The following is a 22,369-nucleotide window of genomic DNA, read 5'->3' as shown; positions in this document are numbered from 1 at the left end:
TCCGTTTCAGTAGTAGGCAACGAATTATTATCCTGGCCAAGACGCGCGCGCGACAGTTTTAAGCGAACCCTACCCATCTGCCCTGTTCGGCCCGGCTCGAATCTCGTGTAACGAAGATTTTTCTCATTAACATCGGGTTAACGAGGGAGCAACGGTAAAAGATCCGTTGACAAGAGGCTATCTCTTTCTAGGGAGATGGTTTAGCCCCGCACGGTCGAGTCTCTAAACGGTGGCATCGAGTTCCTTCGGGGTGGCGTGCAGGAGCGTTCGTCGTGTCGACCTTAAGCTTCGACGAGGATGTAATTAAAGAGAAGGCTGGAGGGATGCCCCGCGTCGCGTCGACTCGACTCGACTCGACTCTGGCCACGGACTCGTTCGCATCCCGTGGACCAGACTCGACGCTACGCGACGCAGTCGCACAATTACGGCGAATAAAATTTAACGAAGTGTATGGCACGTGTACGACGCGAACCACGATTCGCGCACGCGCTTAATTAAGTTCACTCGTCGCCCCTGCTAACTTGATCCGACGCGATCCAGGCCCGTCGAGGTATGTAAATCGAGTTCCCCGGCCAGTTTCTCTCGTTCCTCGGATCCTCTAATTTTCCGCGCCCGTACTGCTGCCGCCGCGCTGGAAAAAGAAACGAAAACGACACCGGCGACAGGGACGCAACGGAAAAAAGCTCTATTCCCATAGCCGATTTGTAGCTGAAATATCTCGGACTTTCGATGAAACTCTTTCTCACTCTATCTCTAATAGAACGTATTGGCGCGTCTTGCCTTTGGAACGATGCAATGGACAGGATAGAATAAAAGTCGAAGAAGTTTCGCATCGAAGCCACGACAATCTAGAGAAAGTTGCAGCGACCGGCTAATTTCCATTCAACGCGATCTCTGACACGCGAGTGACACGTTTCGATTTCTCTTTGTTCCCCGTTCCTACCGACACAGAGTTTCGAGATATCGTTGTAATTTCGTCTCGCAATTTAGGACGTAACGCAAACTCATTAAATCGTAACCGCTTTGCATTTTCCTCGCTGTACACGCTACGCTGTTTCGTTTCTAATTAATTCGTCGAGTTTTATTTCCTCCGTTCCGCCCCCGTATTTCGCGTTTTCCCATCCAGTTTGGTTTCAGAATGTCTAGAGAAAAAGAGTAGGTAAGAGGGCAAAGAAATTAGTCCGACAAATTATTTTCGTAGATTCGCGAGAGCGTTTGCGTTCGATGAAAAACTTGATAAATTATCCTCTGGCGTTACCTTCGCGATCCGCGCTTTTCCTGTGTCTCGCGTTCGAGAAAAGCACGCGTGGTCGCGATACGTGGTTACGCGAAAAATATCCGTATCGAAGGGTTGTTAACTGGCGCGGAGGCAAAGGAATATCGAATTTTCCCAACTCGGTTGTTCCTGTTAAAGTACTCTAACGCGATAGATATCGCGAGAAAGAGGGGATGGTGACGATGATGAAACAATTTTTGAAAATTCAATGGAAAAACGTGCGCATGTAAAATCGCGCGTGCTCGTCCCGCAGGGCCAGACTTAATTCGGCTTAATTCGTCGATAAAACGATTGGTTTTGGCGCCGCGTTGAACCGTTAACGCGCGCCCCAGTTGAATTCGAATCGATTCCTCTCCGAAACCCTTTACCCCGATCGTGTGTCCTCGTCGATGCCAACGCTCGTGGCTCGTTAAACGATTCCAACCGACGCGTCGCGTTCGAGACGGCTTCACTGCCGCTGCTCGTTGCAAATTAAAATGGATTTTCACTCGGTAACGATCGTCGCGATCTTTGCAGAGCGGAGCACGGGAAACGGTAAAGGGAAAAACGAGTACGCACTTTTTCCTCGCGGAATACCCTGAAATGGAAGGTTTTCCACCGAGGAAACGAATGCCCGTTAAAAACGGCATTAATATTTTTATATACTGGAATAATTAGGAGTAATACTTGCATAACTCGAGATACGATGAAGTATGCACGGATGTAACCGCATCGCGAGACGGGACGGTGCGGCGTGGAGGGATGGAAGAGGGAATACAGAACCGCACCTCGTACAACACAGCCTCTTCTCGGTCTTGTTTCTCCGCGTCCGCGTCGGGCGTAACCGCGATCTTCCTTTTTCCCCTAGTTTCTGCTCCACACGCTCCCCGGCTATATTAGGATGCGCGCAAATTTGGATACACGAGCACCGAGAATGTGTACGCAACGCGGCTGCTAGCTTTGCGGCAAAGTTTCCGGGAGGGAAAAACGCAAACAGCGACTAGCCGGTGGCGGTTTAATTGCTTGCTCGACGTTCTCGCCGCGAAATAGATGGGAAAAAGTGACTTTCGATCTCGTCGACGACCGCATTCCGGATCCCTGTCACTGGCGTTTAGCATCGTTACAACTCGCGTAATTTTCCATCGGTACGTCGAGTGCTCGCTAACGAGGTCCAAACACCCGACTCTCGACGTTTCAGCGATAATCGTACACGCCGGGAACTTCTTGCACCGCGTAAAAGCAGTCCCATGAATTCTTTATCAATCCCAACTCTAAACTCTACTCACGTTACACCCTCAAATTTTCGCTCCCGTAAAGCTACTACACGCCTGGTCTCGTCTCGTTCGTTTCCGATGAAAATACACCGTTTTTCGTCATTCCCGTGACAGCGTTTCAACCTCGTTCCATCCGGCTCGACCATCGCATCGCTTTAATCGCCTTACATTCGAGTTGGCGAATCTCTTTGCGCCGCAAATTCCTTCGACAATCGGGGATTCTTGTTCCCTCGTCTCGTCCTAGGACGTCTTTAAACTTTGAAAAGACGCATCGTCGACGAACAATAGAATGTCGCGGACGAACGGGCGCGAGGGCTTGCAGGAAAGTTTCTATCGAACGAGAAAGAGAGGAACGAGCCATCGCTGGCAACGCTCCAAAGCGATTTAGAATTCCGCGACGAACGCGTTCGAATCCCCGTCCATCGTAGATCGAACCATACGTCGAACACGCTTTCCCTGCAATTCGTTTGATACAGTTTCCTTCTCGTTCCCTGTGTTTCGGTCCAGGCCAGGTCCCACGTCGTCGTCGTCGTCCTCGACGTCGTCGTATCCATCGTTTTCGCGTTCTGCATTGCACGAATCCCGTCTTTCGCCCGCGGCGTTCGATTTCCCGAATCGGAGGCTGGATAACTATGTCGCCGGACGATATCGAGCCTCTGCTTTTATACGCTTCGACGAGAGTTAAACCTCGAACGTACTCGATGTTCCATCCGTCCTGGCGATACGATTTTCAGACGCGACGCTCGAATATCGACGAAAAGTGGTTGCCTGTACGGAAACGCGGTCTCTGAACCGAGCACGCGATACCGAATGGAAATTTCGGCACCGGTGAAGGTAATCGGCAACTAGCAGCGTGGCTACCCATCGTCCACCTTCTCATTAAACATTCAAATGCTTTGGCTGGTCGATCGTCGCGATTGACACGAGGATCGACCGACCAAAGGCGTTGATCGGCTACGAAAAAGCAACAAAAAGCTCTGAGCACGAAAATAAAACGAAACGTCGCTCGTAAACTTCTCGCCGGAAAATCTATGTTGGCACGATAGAATTTTCGGTGAAACTACGCTTGTACGACTAGCTGGGTGGCTCGACATTCGTCTTCGTTGCTGGTTATCGTTCCAACCCGGGTATCCCTATCGCGCCGCACGGAGATTACGCCATTATTGTATCATGGCAGACTAAAGGGTTACGTGTACCGAGCTGGCTCTCCGGCAGTATCCCTCGGGAAACATGGAGCCACGGCTCTCTCCATAAATAACAAATGATTGATTTTAATTGCGTCCCTCGCCTGCTGCCTGCTGCCTGCCACCTGTCCTCGCGTTCATTCATCGAAATTGCGCCACCGTTATCCTCTTGTTTTCAAGATCATCGAACGAACGAGTTCGCGGCAAACTTTTCGATATCTTCCTCGGCCGACGCGAGGAACGAGAAAACTTTTTCCCTTCGTTCCTATCGAACTCGTACGCTCTTTCATCCCCTTCTCGCTCGGTTATTCCATTGTGGGAGATTTTTATCGAAATGTTCGCCGAATACGTCTCGTCCAACGGCCTAGATCGAACCTCCGTTCGTTTCGTTCTCGACTTTCTCGTGAACCAAGACCACCGAGAGGATATCGTCTCACCCTTTGGCAATTCTATCCGAATACTCGTTGACCCTTCGTGAAAACCTTTGTCGTCCTTTTCCACCACCCTTTTTCTACGTGAAACTTACGATAGCCGTATCGAAGAGTAAGCGTGTTCACGATGAAATTTCTCTCTCACGAAACGATGCTTCGGAACGGTAAAGGGCGGGGTGATAATTAATCGCAGAGCTGGCCACTTTCTACCCTTTCGTCGCGTCGCGAGTATTTCGAAAGCCGTGATCCCGCTCTTGTACTCGTTCGAGTGGCCCGCCGTCGAGTCGAACGTTTTCGTCCCGAAAAAAAGTACACGCGCCACGGCTACACGATAATTAATATTAATGTCGCGTTTTAGCGTGCGTTTCAGCTGAGTCAGCCGTGATACCTCTCGTTGCGTTTTCTCCTCTCTTCGGTCGTCGCAGAGATTGCCGCGAGCTCGATAGAATCGATGCTCGCGGAACACGCGAAAAACCAGTCACCTCCTTTCTCACCCTCGGCTCGTTCGCGTCGTTCGTGAAGAGAACGACGTCGACGGGGAACCGTCGCATCGGCCGATTTCTACGCCGATGGTAGGGTTTTTACGCGTCTGACCAAAGCGACGTGGCGTTGCACCCTCTGTCACCCAGCAGGCGTTCGAGGGGTAAATGTGCCTCGATAGCATTACGCTCGAGGGTCGTAAACGTATGCGACCGTCCCTTTTCTTCCGTTCTTCCCTCTTCTCTCTCTCTCTCCTTCCTTTCGTTGGTCTTTTTCTTTTCGCGCCACGCCAAGGGCTGCGCACAGGGTGACGCGGTCACGCCATAACCCGGAAGCGACCCTTCCTCTCTCTCCCTTTTCCCTGTTTCTCTCTTGTTTTCTTTCTAACTGCCGGCCAGAAGGGCCCGTCGAGGCTCGTAAAGACAAAAATCGGGACTCTTATCGCTGGATAAATTTATCGCTACGGCTAGCAGCTACGTACACGTAGCAGAGGTTACACGCGCCCACCGAACGAAAGATACGAGTCGAGGGAACGCGCTTTTATATCGCCGAATGAATTGTCCCGGCCCCGGGCTACGGAACACGTTCCGTGTGTTCGCCACTTATTTCACGACAACTTTCCAACACGCACGGTTCGCAGCCATTCTGTCCTTAACAAATAGTCCTCGATGTCGTTCGTTCGATCGATCGATCGTAAACGCGTACCTTCTTTCGGCGATGCGTACCTATGTACTCGAGAACGCGTGTTGTTTATCGTTTCGTGAAACAATCACTCTAATGCTAATTAGAAGAGGTAAGATTCGTCGGTAGGGAAGAAAAGGGCCGCGAGTGCTTGGTAGAATAATGAAAACGTTAATGTCGAATGATGGTTGCGGGGTCGCGTGAAACCCATCCGAACGCGATAATACGAGGACGGCCTTTACCTTTCCGTGTCTCCGGCCTCCTTTCGAGGAGCGCTTTAATTCGCGATAAGTACGTAAGGGGGAATTTAGCTCGTGGCGTGACCAGATACGAGCTAACTGCCTACCTGCTCGGACAGCCACTATGCAGGATAAGATAACGACTTCTTGGACGTCCGTCCGACGGACGTTCTCTCTATCGGCCAACAATTTCGTTTCGTCGATCGTTCTTAGGGAACACGTCCTAACCAGATTCTCGCGTTTATCAAAGTCTGGGTACGGTTAGTCTTCGAGTTTCAGACGATTCGAACGAAACGAAAGTACTCGTAACGCGTCGCGTCGTCCCTCTCTTTGAGACGGTTCGCTCAACTCGCGTAATTACACGCTCGTCGCGCAAAAGAGTCTCGAGAGCGACGTGCCACTCGTTACGGGCTGACCGAGGCGAGGCCAAGGTACGCGCGTTTACGCGCGAATAAAACGCTTTTAACTGTAAGGATGTTTGCGTCGGGGCTATTCGAAGGACGGATAAAAAGCGTTTAAAGGAGAACTGATCTCTGCGTTCGTTTGACGGCACGTTTTCTGCTCGAATCGAAATCGAAATCGACATCGATGCTATGAATACCGTTCTCTCTACCTCTCTCTCATTACGGTGCCAATTAATTTTGTTCGCCTGGAATCGCAGGTAAATCGGTTCATTTTCCTTTTTTTTTTTTTTTTCTCTACCATCACGACCAAGCGGCGCGAAACTCGACGTCTCGGCGCCTTGAACGAAGGCACTAGAGACGCACAAAACGACTGCCTCGCGTGCAGATGCACGGCACGAGCATCGATGCATTGTGCGCTGATCTGATGCTGTTTGACAAAGGAAAAAGAGGTGGTGCGCATTGAATGGGAACTCGTAATACGCGATTACAAAGCGACGCGTCTCGTTTCGATGCAATCAACGCGCCTATAATGTCGAGCAGTTACACTGTCATTTGCAGGAACTTTGAAAATGAATCCCAGATCGGATATATCTGCCACGAGTTCGTGTACCGTTCAATACGAGAACATTACTAAAATCATTTCTCGTCAATTTCTTTGGCTAAAAGTTGACTTTGTGCGCGATAAATAGTGTCGTCCAGGCTAAAGTAGTAGAGAAAAGAGAGGAGAAACTGGTGGACCTTGCGTTCGCATTGAGAATGCAACGAGTTTGGTGCGGAGAACCGAGCATGGAGTGGCTATTCAAAGTCGAACTGGCGTGCAATTAATTCCTGAACGAAGAGAAAGCAAGTCGTGAACGACCGATAGGGTGCCGGCGCGAACTCGGCGCGAACTCGGCGCGCACTTGTGACTCGCGTCACGATCGTTCGGCCAAATGCTGAGTAGTCGAGATTCGAACTCGCTTGTCTCGAACCGCCGCGGGCACTCTAATTCAATGGACGATATTCCGCAACGTACACTAGTGGAAGCGAGGGTTATTGTCGTGGCACGATGTTTCACGGGTCTAGTCCGGCGTTAAAGTCAAAACGAGACGTCGCGCGTCGCATCGATTCGAATCGTTGATTCGGTGAAGAGCGCGCGCACAGTTATCGATTCGCCTCGATGACTCGCGCGATTCGTTCGATAACTAATTTGACGCTCGTTAATGCGCGGATATCGAATTTGCGAGCAATCGAGTGCTGCCCGCCTGACCGAAACGTCCTCGTTCTCCTTTCGGTTTGTCGGGTCTCCTTTTAGGATAATTTTCCCAGCAACTCCGTTCGTTGCGTTCCGACGAAAATCCAGCTGTCGTGAATTTCCGATATACCATATTGGTTTTCCCTTCGATACGCTTGAACCTGGGTGCTTACCGCGCTACAGATCGTAGAACGAACACAATCGGCTTTGAATCGGCCTTTCTTCGTCGAGTCTGGTGGAAATGCAGCTTCTACGAGCATGCTACCGACGAGATGTAAATCGATACGCGGTGCTGGTCGCGTCCCAAAACGAACAGGATCGATGGTACCATTGGTGTATACGCGGTCGAGAATCGTGCGTCGAATCCCCGTGCAACGATAAACCTTGCTACCACCATATTCTGTACTTCGCATTAAAAACACCGACAATGTTTCGTTTTTTTTTTTTTTTTTTATCCAAAAAAAAAGAGAGAGAGAGAGAGAGAGGACTTCCGATTAAAAAGTCCTTTCACGTTTGCGTAATTTGCACGCGAAACTGACGCGCTCGGCATTTCCAAGTCCATTAAGATCGTGGTTCGCGTAATTAGGAGGACAATGTATCTTGGTTCGTGAGTAGCGGATTAAGCGGCACGGTCGTAGAAGAGATTAACCGCGGGGAATGGTTCTTTCTGGAAGAGTAACTTACAAGCTGACCACGTACGCGAAACGTCCGAAAGCGAGTAGGAAAAGTCGGCCGGTAGACGTGTAGTAGTTAGAGCTCGCGAGCTGGAAAAAAAGAAAAAAATAACGCGATACCCCGAGGGTGGGAGGATCGCCGTGTCGAGGGCCACCTCGAAATCACGTTAAAACGTAGGAAAAATTGCGTTTCTCTCGGGGAATAATTCAACCAAACTCCGTCTCTCTCGTTCTCTTTGCACGGCTTCGCATAACCGTGCATCACAGACAGTATATTTTACGATCCGGAGAAAGGTTGACCCTCGGCGGAATAGCCTCACCGTGTACCGTCACCCTCGTAAAATATCACGGCAGCTTAATTAAACGCAATCTCCTTTGATCCACGCGTTGCTTTCGACTCGGACAACGATGAACGCGGACGATCGCGTCCGCTAAAACAGCCGACACTTTGGTTGATGCTTTGACGAGTTCTTTATTTATCCTCGAATCGATGAACGAATCCGTCACGGTGGTGAAAAATATCGGAGCGAGCTGCGACACGGTGCTGGTATCGGTTAATCGCGTTTCTCGTGACTAGCGCGAACTTACAAAGTAGGGTCAGGAGAAAGAAGAAGGAGAAAGAAAAGAGAGCGGTCACAAAGGACAGCACAATAGAGTTTGCCGAGCATTGTTTGAGCATCTAGTACAATCCACTCGCACCCTTCGTGTCCCACTCTTCTGGTCACTCTATCGAGCCACAACTTTTCCAAGCTTTTTCTTCGACGCTCGAGTCGACACCGAAGGTCGCCGTGAAATTTTATTCTCAAAATATCGGCCCTGAATACCTAGCCGAGTTTCGAGTGCCGTTTCTTCAACGCTTCCATGCATTGTTCTCGATAGGTCAAGGCATTTCACCGACTCGATATAAGTGACCAGTCACTGGCCAAGATAGATGCTAATCTTGAAAAATTTATAGACGGAATCCATTAGCACCTTTTCTATTTTTCGAGACTCGAGTAATTCCAGTTTGGGATGTTGAAATGTTACGAGTTCGAACAGTTTTAGCGAAATGTCCCGTACGCGTTTAGAAAACTTTTTAAAAAATCTTGTTTCTTTCTTCTGTTACAGTCGCCGGTCTGGAGTTGCTTCGCATAAACGTTCCACCGTACTCCCTTAGGGGCAAGAGCGCACTGCTCGAGTGCAGGTAAGTGTACTTGGACACGTTGTAGCATCGTCGACCAGTGGTACCGTCAAAGGGACGCTTGCCTCCTCGTGGTTCGCGTACGAGTTACCTTTTCTCGATCGATCCGATCCAATCGATCGATAGCCGGCTTAGGAAGGAACAAGTAACAACGAAGTCGTTGTCAACGAGTTTGCATGCTGGCTACTTTGCTTTCGTGGAACGTTCGTGGGTGATGCACGCGAGATAAATCGATCCGCGGTTGTCCAGCGAATAAATCCGACGGAATGACAAAACGGATTCCGGTACAAGGGGAGAAAACCACGACGAGGCGGACGGGATCGAACGATTCTTCTCTGTTATTTACGGAAAAGAAACGAAGCGAGGAGGACTCGTGAGGACATCGATAAGATGCCAGCCAATAACGTATCGAGTTTACGCTTAGCGTCCGAGCGGGACGGTAAATAAGATTAAAAATAAGACGAGCAGAAGAGGATGGATCGACAATCCCTTGGAGCTAGGAACCTCGATATCTTTCCGCTCTCCACGCGCTTTATTTATTTATACTCGCAATATCGTACCGACCGCAATCCGAGCGAGAAAGCTTCTTCTTATCTCTGTTGGATTTCTTCTCGCCTGAAAAAGATGTTTCTCAGGGCATTCGAGAAGCACCGAACCTTAGGATTTCGCGAGATCGAGTTCGTTCGCGGTCTTCCATTCCTTTTCTCATCGCTGTCTCTTTGCCTAATCGATACGATAAGCCTACGCGGGCTTAATTTCCTTTTCCCGGTGATGTATTTATGTTTGACGAAACGACGCGATCACCCTCGATCGCTTCCGACCCTCGGACAATCTTGCCTACAGCCAACTTGAATCTCGTCCTAAAATTAGCCACCGGATCGTCGTCATTTTCCCTTGGTCGCAAACGCAAACGCGTCTCCTACAGTACAGTCCGTTCTTCCTTCCTGTTCGAGCTGTCGTCTAGCCGGTAATTGCGCGAGGCTAGTTAACGTCGAATCAAACTTTCTTCCGGTAGGAAACGACGAGTTTCACCGAATTTTCTGTTAACGAATCTCGATCTGTCTATACGAAATATGGAATTCTCGTTTTCCACGTTTCTCGAAACGATAATTATATAAAGCATTCACGGTGTCAACGTTGCTCGCGGAACGTATGAAAATACCGTAATTTCATTATCATTCGCGCGATATTATTTACAATCGTCCTATCGATAACTTTTAACGTCACAAACAATTACGCGGAATACACAAAGGACGATAGAGAATAATTTGTCTCGTCTTGAAAATTGTAGGTGAAATGAAATCGATAGAAATTTATATCGCGTCGCGTGATAATTGATCGCGAACCACTTTTTAATTGGCGATAAACTTTTAGGATAGGACAGAAGCAGCGGTAACGTGTCCTCGATGGTATTTCGTTAATTCTTAAGTCGCGCGCGCATACCATCATGTTAATTAAGACGTAATGAAATTATGGCGTAACATAGCGCGTCCTACAATTACGGTTAGTCGGAATATGCATTCTAATTAGTGGAGCTGGCTCAACGACTTTTCACGATGAAAATAAGGTCGACCGTTGGGTACCCAACGGTGCGCGCTTGTTCTCGAGGGTGCTTCGTACCGCAAGAAACGTACAAAGAAGTTTGCAGACCGCGTAAAATCCCGGTCGATTCCGATTTTCCAAGGAAATCGTATTCGCGGACGCGTCGTTTAACTTTCGCGGAGATACATGAAGTAGCCATCCCGTTGAAAATTTATCAAGACCCAAAGTTATCGGTTGTCGAGTAGGTACAGCACGTAGTCTAAAATTGATTGTCGCGCTTTGAAACTCGATAACTCAGGATGAAGCGAGAACTTGACGCAGCTCGCTGGATATTGCTGGATATTGAATTGCAAGTTTTTCTTTATTCCCACCTTGCAAAAGGTTTGTTCAGCATCGTAAGAGTAATAATACTTGCACATTATGGCAAGTTCGTTCTCGGTTCGAGCAACGAGAAGAGTGAACGAAGGAAACTGTCGTCGTTGCTTCCATTTCCTGCTATCGTACGTTCAAAGCGGCAGTATGCTTTTCACGTAACGTCGTAAACGGGATGCTGAAGAGTACGCGAAGCGCCAGTAAATTGAAGTATGCGCTTTTTCGCGATACGGAGGAAGACGCGGGTCGCCACGTTTCGTACCCTTCGATCAGGGATCGGTTGCTCCCTTAACGTCTCTCGACTTTCCTCGCCTTTTCTTCTCTTCTACCTTCGATTTGGTCATTCGTTGCTTCGCTCCTTTCGCGTTTCATACCCTCTTTTCCTTATCTTCGCGATGCTATTCAACGGTCTGATTCAAAGATGCTTTTGCAACCGAGCATCGAGCCCCGTTTTGCGAGTTTGTTTGTTCTTCTCCGTTCTTCGGGCTATCTTTTTCCCGGTGTAAAGTTGACAGTATACAATACGTGCCATAATGTCACGCTCGAGCGCGCATCGCGCTCACTGACACGAGAGGAGAAAAAGTACTCGACGAATGCAGGGTATACGAAGCGTGTGTCTGTACGATTTGTCTCTTGCCCTCGGTTTTTATCGTATCGCGACACTGCGATCAGAATCGGATTTTCCACGCTTTACATGCCATGACGTTTCGACGATCCCAATAAACACGATCGACATAACGCGTCTCTTTTATCTCGCGGACCCCTCTCGCACGTTTCTTCCCGAGATCGCGTAGAAAATTGGCCAGACGTAAAAACGGGATGCGAAGGATACCGTGTGAGGATCGCAAGACGCGACGAAACTAGTTGAATAATTAAGAAGATTCGATTTCGAGTTGTCGCTTCGCGAAACTTTGGGTTCGCTGGTAAATTCAAAGTTTACGCGATTTATATCTAAACGAGTCTAGACTTTAACGAATTAATTTGATTTGACGCTCACTTGAGATCGTTCGATCGAAGATATCCTTTCGGTCCAAAGTGGAGCTACATGGGAGAAGGTTTAAAAATGCACGATTATCTCGTTCAACGAACCGTTTTCGTTGCACGTTGCTCGTTTCTCGGCAGAGGAGGAGAAGATAGACGGTCGGAGAGGAAGTAAAGAGTTGACCGAGCGTGTACACGGTCGGGTTCTTTGATATTAGGTGCCAGTCGAGCGTCGGGACGGCAGCGCGCGACGCCCGACGTACCAAAGAGACGAGATCGTTCCCCGACGTAGGTATAAATTGCAAATTAGTTTACCGTCCTCGGCGAACTCTTGCTCGTTGGTTTATCCGGCGTGTCGGCCTGCTTCCTCTATCTTCTCTACCCTTCCATCCTCTATTCTGTCTCGTTTCGTCTCCTTCCACTCGACGCGACGCGACGTTCAGCTGCTCTAGCATGGCCAACGATAAAGTTCCTTCCTGATTCGGGCCTGCGACCATCCACCCTCCTAGTTTCCTCCTCGCTTCTCTAATTTCACCATGGAAATTCCGGGAAATTTCACGGCGACAGAGATCACGACCGGATTCTTTCGAGCGCGAATAACTCACCATCCTCGTTCCCGTTCCTGTTCAACGGGGATCTTCGGAGTCGTCGAGTCGAGTCGATAGCAAAAGTCCAAACGAGCTGCTTCGAGCCAGCGTTTGTTTCCGATGCACCGTCGCTACTTCTCTATTCTGCTGATAACTTTTCCAGGAAACATTCGAGTCTCCTTCGTTACAAATCCCTTGAAGATTCCTATTATTTCCGTGCTCTCGTAGCGAACTCTCGTGAAACCCGACGGAAAGCTTTCTTCGATCTTTGTCGAATCGTTCGGTGAAGAGGAATTTTCAACGTCGAGACGCCTTTGTGCGGGAACCGAGGGAAGAATTAATCGCGACGCGTTCAAGAAAGGGAGTACGCGTTTCTCACGTCACCGGACCGAACGTCTCTTCGTCGGGAACAATGAGACGCGGATAAGATGTAAAGCGCTCTTTAGCTATCTCGCGTATTATCTCCAATGACTCGCAGATCCTGCACGCGATACCTAATTGTATCAAACGCGATAGATGCTCTTTCGACTCGGTACACGCCTACCCGTGCTGGCTCGGCGCGAAACAAAAGATTCTCGGTTTGACGTCTGCGACGGAAAAGTATTATCAAAGAAGCGACGGAGGAGAAAATTGGAAGGGGCTGTGAAAGAGAAAGTTGGAAATGTCATCACAATGGGGGGAAGAAAATGAAAAAAGCGAAGCGAAAAGAAAAGATTGTGTGTGTGTGCGTGCGTGAAGAGCGGGAGGGAGAGAGGGTGAGATAGGAACTCCCGTAGGACACGACCCGGCAAATGAGCCGGAGGATGCAAATCAATCCCACGACGCAACCCTCCAAATTGTGCGCCTACGCTCGAATGCGGCAATCCCTTTTCCGGTAGCTGCAGCTGGGAACTAGGGAGCCACGACGACGGCGACGACGACGTCAACAGCACTGGCACCGCTAGTATCCTCGCCATTCCATTCAGCCAATCTCCACCGACCTTTCCTCCTCTGGGTACGTCGATCCGACCACTGACCATTTCGAAGACAATGTTATCGTTTCCCCTTGAAAGATTTCCCCTTCGTGCACGGTTAAAAACCGAATCCATAATGTCATTAACCGTTCGTGGACGTTTAGTAGCTAGTAAAAGAGCAGTTCAACTCCGCGACAAGTGTCATTAAATTATCCAACGATCGAAGTTTATCGCCCGACCTATCGTATTTTCGTGGTCATTCCGATGGATACTTTGAAAGTTTATCGAGAGAAAAGCGTAACATCGAGACTAACCATCGTTGCCCGACACGAACGTAGCCGTGCGAGTTTAATTACTTTGAGAATATTAATTATCGCGTGGATTATTCGAGCCGTAAAATCCGATCTAGTTCTGCTCCGCGAAACGAAGTACATAGCCTGTTGCGCACCCTCCACGTTTTTGTCGACGATTCGATCGAACGTTCGTAATGGTCGCGTTGGTAATGGACGATTAACAGGACCGAAATCCGATCCGATTTCGTTAAAATTCCAGGAGAAAATCGAATGCACCGGTTTTGTTCGGGAAATCCTTTCCCTGAACGGCGAACGTTTTGTTCGACGGAACAGCGGAATTATCGGGAGTGAAAGATTTCCGGCTTACGGCGATGAAACGCGAACGAGCATCCTCCGGGGATTTTTCCGTTTCCCCGTTCGAGGATCATTGAACTGGGGGAAAGAACTCGATTAGCAAATTGATGCAACTCTACGGAGGTACTCTTCGATCGCGGATGTTGATCAATTATCCTAATTGTTGCTCCCCCCCTGCGCCCCGGTTGGAATCGCGTCACGCGACAGAAGCCGGTGGCTCCCGTTCCTTCCCGTTCTTTCGGCTCCTACCCGTCCCGGATATCCTAGCGATCGTGTTCAAACGCATGGATACCACCGATACACCCTCCCCTTTCAGCCTCCACGAGAATTTGATCGTTTTTTATTCCCATTCTCACCCCACGAACCCCGTATCGATAGGTTACGATACCTGTACGCTCGCCTTTTCTAAACGACGTTGGATTATAACCGAATCGCTCGTATTTCCGACGTGTCCCTCGAGCCGTAGGATCAAACGGGCGAAACGAAACGAAACGAAACGAAACGAAACAAAACGAGACGGGTGCAGACGAAACGATTTCGTGGAATATCGGGTAAACGGAAAAATCTCCGATATGCAAAGCAAAGAATCCGTCGAGCATTCGATATTTCAAATACATTGTCGGAAGGGAGTAGGCAATGGTTTCCATTACTCGCGCGCAATCCAACCATCGAAACGGTCCACCTCCGACTAATCGAGAAACGATTCGCGGTTCGTCTCCATCCACGGCTTTTCCTACTACACCCTATGTATTTCATCTTCTTTTGTCCTCCCTTTCGTACGATCGGCGAACCACCACCACCACCATCGTTATCACCGCGCGCGTATTTTCCGCGTCGTGTTTTTCCCGGGTGTTATTCAACGATAAACCACGCAACGTTTGCTCTCTCGTTTCAGATACGACCTACAAGAGGACAAGCTTTACTCCATCTCGTGGTACAAGGATCACGAGGAATTCTACAGATACGTGCCTAGAGGGGAACCTCCGCAGCACAGCTATCGCGTCGAGGGCGTTAAAGTTGACGTGAGTTGAAAACCCTCTTGTGTCCCGCAAGCTCGCGCAGTCTTGCTCCGACTTTGCTATCTGATCTCTGCATCGCCGAGTTCCGCGCGCGAATAACAGCTGCCCCCGTCGCGACGTCTCGTCCATTATCTTTTCGTTTCCAACGTTCGCGGAACGAAAGATTTCAGCCGTGGGATATCGATGGAAATTCCATTTACCGGAGCGATTGATAAAACGAGTTACAGTTACTCGGGTATTTCGGTGTTATTGCTCGATGACACGGGTACAGATGGAAAATCGTAATCGCCGTTTACGCGAAGGAAAACGATCGAGCGTACACCCACGGAAGTCGTAACGAGCTGTTGCGAGAGAACCGAAACGGCGATGCCGGTTCGTCGGTAATTGCCTGAGCGATCGTAAAAGTGTCCGTTTAGTCGCGCGTTTCCACGATGTCTCGCGAATCTGCCCACGATGGAGGGAAAGCGGACTTTACGCGTTCGCCGGGGAGGTAAACGGGGCGACGATAAACCGGGAGAACGTCGGAATATCGAATCGTTTCGAGTCGGAATAAACGTAAAGTCCTAGCTAACCAGGTGGCGGTTGCCCGTTTACGTCCGGTAATGCGGTCGACCGCGAAGCCAAGCGTAAAACGGAAACGGACACGAATACGTACGTGTGTAGAGCTACTTACGTAGCTACGTTTCCTCGAACGATCTTCGACGTTGCCCGTCGCGAGCTCGGTCGCGGGCAACGCGCGCGACATTGCTTTAGACGTAAGAGCCTCTTCTATTCAATTTCACGTTCGAATTTTATTCGACGTCGCTATAAAAGTATTTCATCGAGCCGGTTGAAAGGAAGAGACGTGGCAGGAAGGAAGGTAAGGAGGAACGGGTGGCGTGGGTGAGAAAGCATAAAGTTGGCGATACGTTTCGGTATACACTATACACGAAGACGCGTTGTCCCTGTACAGCCCCGTACATCCCCCGTGCGGAACGAGGTCGCCTTTATCGCGTCGAATAAATGTTTGACGAATCGAGATGGGGAGATCACTGCCGTCTGTCGAGACGGAACCAACGGTACGGCGTAAAGTCGTATATAAAGAGGATAGAAGCGAAAAGAGAAGAGAAGAGAAGAAAAGAGTTGAAGGAAGTGTTCGAGTTGGTCGAACCCGATCGATTTCTCAGATCGCGAAACGGTGTGTCTCCCGGTGGCTGAGAAAGGCGAAACGGATCGCGAGACTCTCGTCTATTCTCGATACGGTACGTCCGCTTCCGATTCACGTTTTGGAAAGGCACGAAAGTTCCGTTTTCCTCGACGCTCGTTAATATCGGCCGACGCGTAACGAGCATTACGTGAGTCGAATCGGTTCATCCCTTTACCCCCGGCTACCGGTCTCCGATTCTCGAGATCGAGCTGAAAGAGAGAGAGAAATAACGCGGCTATTAATCTGGCTCGGCCCAATGGCTCTCCGATATCGACAAAGAAATTTCTCCGTGGACAAAAGCGAGCGTGTCTTTTCACCCCCTCCCCGTCTCGCTCTCTCGAATACGCTCTTGTGACACTTATTGGAGTAGCAGGGAATTAAGTGGATTTAGCGGGCAGAGCCGTATATTTCTACTCGGCTTCTCTCCACTTTTAATTTTCCCTCTCGTTCGACCCTTTTGCTACCTTACGTAACGCGGCCCGTTTAATTTCACCATCTGAAAATTTTAAATCGACCCGCCTATGTTCCGTCGGTATTTTCAACGGGCCAACGAGCGACGAGGGAATGTAAAGAATCCCGATTACCGGCTGACCCTCGAGTTTCGCGGCAAACTAATCGACCACGAACGAGAGGCGATTAAGCGGTTCGTCGAGCCGACATCTTCTTTCCGTTAACGATGCATACCAAATAACTATCAGCGCGATCTTTTCATCGTGTTCAACTTTCCAAATGCTTCGAGGTAATCCGTTGTTGATTAATTTCCCCGTTGAAAACCGGACCGAGTTTCGGGTTAATTTTCGTCTCGGAGCGAACGCTTTTAGCCAGGCAAAGAATTTTTTCGCGAAAGTTTATCGAACGCTAGACACTTGGCAGAAAAAGGGAGATTCGAAGCGATTGTAACTCTCTCGAAACGAGTCACGTTTTATCGGGATGCCGCGTCGATGCCACGCCACGCGTACCTCACCGGCTTGGCTCTCGATTCTCGTACAGGGTCGTTACGCGATCCAGCCAAATCGTACGGTCGATCGAACGGTCCCGTCCGCTGGACGAAATAACCCGGAGGGTAATGCGATTCCCGCGAACGTTTCGACTTCTCCACGCGTTCTTCTCCTATTCCGTGTTTTCCCCTAACTTTTCTCGCCGAACGTAAATCGATTTGTCGATCGAGAAAGTTTGCGTCCGACCGACCAGCGAACGTGAGCGTTTCCGCGCGTTCGCTAAAAATTTCCTCCAACCCCGCAGGAAGGTCTGTCGGAGTTTCTGTTTTATCTCCATAGAAATGGAAGGGAAGTAACGCAGGAAAACGTGCAACACAAGGGCGTCGGTGGGCTAAATGGATTATCATAGTCGCGATTCCATTTATTGCGGGTCTTCTCTTTCCGTGTTCTTCTCTCGACCGCCCCCCCCCATCCACCACCGTTCTTTGCTCACTTGGAGAGGAAAATCTGCGTTCGATCCTCCGCAGTAACGCGTTGGTCTACCTAGCTTCTTCGAACAACGTAAGATCAACTTTAGCCAGGTTGCAACCAGAAACCGTCCGCTCCGCTATCATCTATCTCGCGGAAATAACTTTCGGTAGGTTCGCGTCGCTACGGCGGCAACTACGGCGATAAATCGATATAAGCGCGTAAGCCTCTTACCCAGCTGATAGCGTAATATTCTGTCTATGAAGAATAATTTCGAACGGCGCGGCGTCTGGAAAACGTTGGATCGAAGCGCGTACGGGAAACGGTGTCGGTTTGACGACGCTCGGCAAAAAGTCGTCCTCTCGATTGCGGAATTTTCGCAGCGACCGCGTGCGGCAAATGGAACACGACTGTTTGTTCGTCCGTTCAAACGAGTTTTCGTTTCGTTCCATTTATGTATCGGTAAACTTTTACGGACAGACAGCGGCAAAGAACGTCCCGCTGGTGGATCATCGGAGTAAAAGCCAAAGGGTTCAATTTTTTCGTTACATTTTTTTTTCAGTTGGCTTGTCGACGCAGAGAAGTGGCATCGATCCCTCGGCTGTCGCGATCACGAGATTCCCTTTGAAAGATAAAGCGTTTCCTGGCGCGCGAGGGGCAGCAAAGGGAACAATTAGTATTTTCAATTTGTCGAACGACATCGATATTGTTTCAGCACGGTCGGTCCGATCACCAGCAGGTTTTGCTGCAGAACGTGAGCCTGCATAGCAGCGGACAGTACAGGTGCGAGGTGAGCGCCGAGGCTCCGAGCTTCCACTCGGTCAGCGCCGAAGCCAGCATGGAAGTCGTAGGTGAGCGACTCACCGATACCTACGCCTTCCGTATCATCCTATCCCATTCCATGGCATAACCATTCCATTCCATTCCATTCCAGTCTCGTCCCATTCGAAGCCCGGGCTCGCTACGCTAATTAATAATCCTTTGATCGCGGCTATCGCGAATCGCCGTAATTCGAGCAAAGCTTTCGTCATTTCGCCAGTTTCGCCGTACTCGTTGCGAATCGAGCGAAGGAACGAGTCGGGCCAAATATTTCCCGAAATTACTCGCCCGACACAGACTGCGTCCGGGCGAAATTGCTGTTTTCGCCGGCTAGAAACGGCTGGCCACGGGATCGATCGGATCGTAAACTCGATTATTCTTTCGTCGAGAATCGAGTGAAGTCATACGAACGGGATTCGCTGTTTGTCGCTTCGTTTCGACCGAATCGCGAGACTGGAACAAGTGGGTTTCGGTTGGAAATCGTGTCTCTGTTTCGAAGCCAGCGCGACGGTAGACTTAACGGCAATGAAAAAGGTTCGACGCAGCGGGAGCAAGCGTTAAATTTTAGGATCGCGTAAAGACGAGTCGAAGTTCGATAAATATTACGGCGTCGTAAGTCTCGGGGCCGTCGTCGTCGTTGCGGAAAGGGAAGGAAAAGAAGCCGAAGCAGAGGGAAACAGGAAGAAAAGAAGCTCTTTCCTGATCGTAAGAACATCGGCTCGACTCGCGAAACGAACTAAAAACTCTCCTTAGTTTGTCGCGTCGAAGATGGTCGAAGATGGTCGCGTCTTCGAAACGCTCAAGTTTCCTTTCCTCGTCGTTCCTTCGCCGGTAGTCCAGCCGCGCTTCCCAAGCCATGCACGATCGATAACCCGCCACGTACCCGCCATTACCGTACCTTTACCGAGCTCGTGGAAAATTTGGTGCCCGGCAAATAACCCACGGGCATCGCTCGTGCCTCCACCATACCCCCCTTTCTATACTTGCTCTCTTTTTCCGTTTCATTTTTCAAACAACACCGTGCCTCCTATCTCTCGCTGCTTTCCCTGCTTTCCTTTTGGCAACCAATCTGTTCGTAATCTCGACTCTCTCGCCTGTTTCTTCCCCTCTCTTCTTTGACGTTCCTTGAGTGTTTCCCTCGTCTCTGCTTCGTCGTGGTACGCGCGTTTTTTAACTAGTTGATCCTTAAGCCGTCGGCCTGTGTTGTTGGATAACGAGTAGAAGGAAAAGGGAAGAAGAAGATGGAGGAGGAGGAGGAGGAGGAGAAAAAGGGCTCGATATCCCTTTGTAATCCGAGCCGTGTATCTTTGAGCGAAAGGTTGATCGTATACCTCGAAAGGATCAGTCCGATCGCAGTCGCGAATGGCTTCGTTGAATATTCCGAGCGAGGTGTCGCGACAGCTTCGCAGACTTATCGAAGGGGATGAACTTTTATCGCGTTTCTGCTCTCGAAAACGATCCGAGGCGGGCGACCGTTTCCTCGAACGGGGCTAGATTAAATCTCGAACCGGGAACGTGGAAAATCTCGCGGAGATGTTTCGGATAAGCAGGCGCGATTCGATCGACGACGGTTGTTACGCGTTCGTCGCGAAATAGAAACCGCGTTCGCTCGTCCACCATTTGAATTCGCAAACGAAACGAGGATGAAAGAGGCTCGAAGGAAACGTTTCGAGCACTCTTTCGGAGAGTTTATCGTTAACGAGCGGACCTCTAGCGTTCCACGTTGTTAACCGTGAATCGCGTTACAAAAGGAACCGTTTATTCGCCAATTGGCCGAGTCTCTGAAACAAGCGATCCCCCGTAAAATTTCTTCGACTGGTTGCAGTTTTGCCGCAAGAAGGACCGACGATAACCGGCGAGGAGAAGGTTTACGCCAGCGGCGACGTACTCAGCCTGAACTGCACCAGCGGCAAGTCTCGCCCGGCAGCGAATCTCAAGTGGTTCATCAATGGAGCGCAGGTAGGTGAAATTCTCCAGCGAAACAGTCGAGCAATTTCGTTTTTATCGCCGAGAAGCAGGTCGGCACGTCGATGTAAAGATGCGATTAGAATATGGAGCCGATGCATAGAAAAGCGAGGTTCGTTAAACGAGAGATAGTGAGAGCGAGAGGAAAGAGGAAAGTAGAGGTTACACTGGCAGGAGTAGCGATACCGAGACGACGACGACGACGGCGACGACACGACGCTTGATGAGCCAAAGCTTCAATTAACGAGCTCCACCGAAAGCGGTGGTGGAATGCAACGTTCGTTACCAACACCGATGCGGTGCGAACCACCGCAGCAAGTAACGCGAGATCTCACTCTTCTCGTTAACCTCGGACATCCGAAAATTTTGATACGAAAAGAAACACCGCCGACGCAAGGTGAATAGGTTAATTGCTAATTAGTTGACCCCGTCGTTGTATCGAATCTCTAACTCGTATTAGATCGCTCGCGGAGGCGTTTAAATATAATCCGCAAAGTGGAGGCAGTTGAGAGGGAATCGCGTAGACAGGAGGAGAGCACGTGTATGTACCGAGCTCGAAGATTAAGTCGATGAACGTCGATGTTCCTTTAGGGTTTCGCTAAGCGAGTCGAGCACGGCGGCTGGAAAACTTTTCTCCTAGCCGTTCTCCTTGTTTCTTCGCGAGCAAAACTTGCCGGCGTTCTTCGACGATGTCCATTAGGAGTTGAGCGAGTTTAGCGCGGCACTTAACGCGAGTAATATTGTTTCGAAAACGTTCCCGTCGACAGTTACGAAAGATTCGAGCCAGCGACAAAGCCGACGGCTACGTGTAACCCGCGTCCAACATTCCGTCGCGAAGCTACGGCTGCGGAAACTGTCGAAGAGGGTAGCGTGTGCCCGGGTTCGATCAACGATCGTTCGCGTTCCACCTCCGGCTGCACTTAATCTTCGACTTTCTTTCAATTACACGCCGTCGCGCGATCGAACGAAGCCCCTCGACGACTAGCTTCTCGTCGTCCCTTCCTCTGTTGCTCCCGGAACCCCGTCGGAATCGATACGTTCCGAAAAGCGCGGGAGATCGGAGCACCGGGTCGTTGAAAAAATGCTCGACGATGGGCCGGTGGGCGCCAGCTACGAAACGGGACGTACTTTGCTTTGAGAGAGGTATGATAGCGGGAGGGTGGAGTTGAAAGGGATGGGAGCCGGGCGACGAAGCAGAAAAATGCGACGGAACCGCGCCTCAAAGGAATCGCGAGAGACGGGAAGAGGTTGCAGGAGAAAAGGGAGGGCGATTGTAGGCGAGTCGGGGATAGCTCGGCTTAAAAATGATTTAATTTTCGAGACTCGTTTATCTCCGAGTGTCTGGCTCGCGTACCAGACCGTTCGAGCAGCAAATTTTCTCGGCAAAAGTAGTACCGGCCACGGAAAAGAAGACCTTGTACGCTCGGTTAGCCCCCGGCGAACCATTCGGCTTCCGTTAGTTTATCCGTTGCGTTAAATCGTCCTGCCGGCTATCGCGACTTCTTTTGCCCGGTAACCAAGGGACAGGGAAAATATTCCTGGTCGTTTTAGCGCGTATCTGCCGCATACTCGGCTCGGGAATAACCAGGATCTCTGATAGTTACGATCTCGATAGAACTGGCGGAGAACACGTTCCGTCGCTTGTTCGTTTCAGGTGAAGCCCGACACGAAAATGGTGTTCGACCATCACGGACTCTACTCGGTGATATCCAGTTTACGACTCGACTTGGAACCGAATCACATCACCGGCGACAAAATAAACGTAAGGTAATTTCGCTCTGGACAATCTCCTCCCCAACACCACCGTCATTCTACCATCACCATCACCATCTCACCACCATCGCCTCATCTCTCCA

The 22,369-nt window shown here is 49.9% G+C and overlaps 1 protein-coding gene across 7 annotated transcripts in view; it reads left to right on the top strand.

Annotated features, from left to right (window-relative positions):
• Positions 1 to 22,369, top strand: part of LOC117604614 (cell adhesion molecule 3-like) — a 107,218-nt gene that overhangs the window by 80,457 nt on the left and 4,392 nt on the right. For 6 of the 7 annotated variants that reach the window (XM_034324905.2, XM_034324907.2, XM_034324902.2 and 3 more), the window contains 5 exons: positions 8,964 to 9,039; positions 15,014 to 15,140; positions 18,445 to 18,580; positions 20,374 to 20,507; positions 22,129 to 22,280. In XM_034324905.2, coding sequence (XP_034180796.1) covers positions 8,964 to 9,039; positions 15,014 to 15,140; positions 18,445 to 18,580; positions 20,374 to 20,507; positions 22,129 to 22,280 — 625 coding nt within the window. The remainder of the gene's footprint in view (positions 1 to 8,963; positions 9,040 to 15,013; positions 15,141 to 18,444; positions 18,581 to 20,373; positions 20,508 to 22,128; positions 22,281 to 22,369) is intronic. The other variant, XM_034324906.2, reaches the window with a different exon arrangement.

The sequence above is a fragment of the Osmia lignaria genome, chromosome 7 (assembly GCF_051020975.1).
Source record: "Osmia lignaria lignaria isolate PbOS001 chromosome 7, iyOsmLign1, whole genome shotgun sequence".
In the NCBI taxonomy this organism is placed as follows: domain Eukaryota; kingdom Metazoa; phylum Arthropoda; class Insecta; order Hymenoptera; family Megachilidae; genus Osmia; species Osmia lignaria.
Note: the sequence above shows the minus strand (reverse complement) of the source record. Positions and strands in the feature narration are given on the sequence as shown.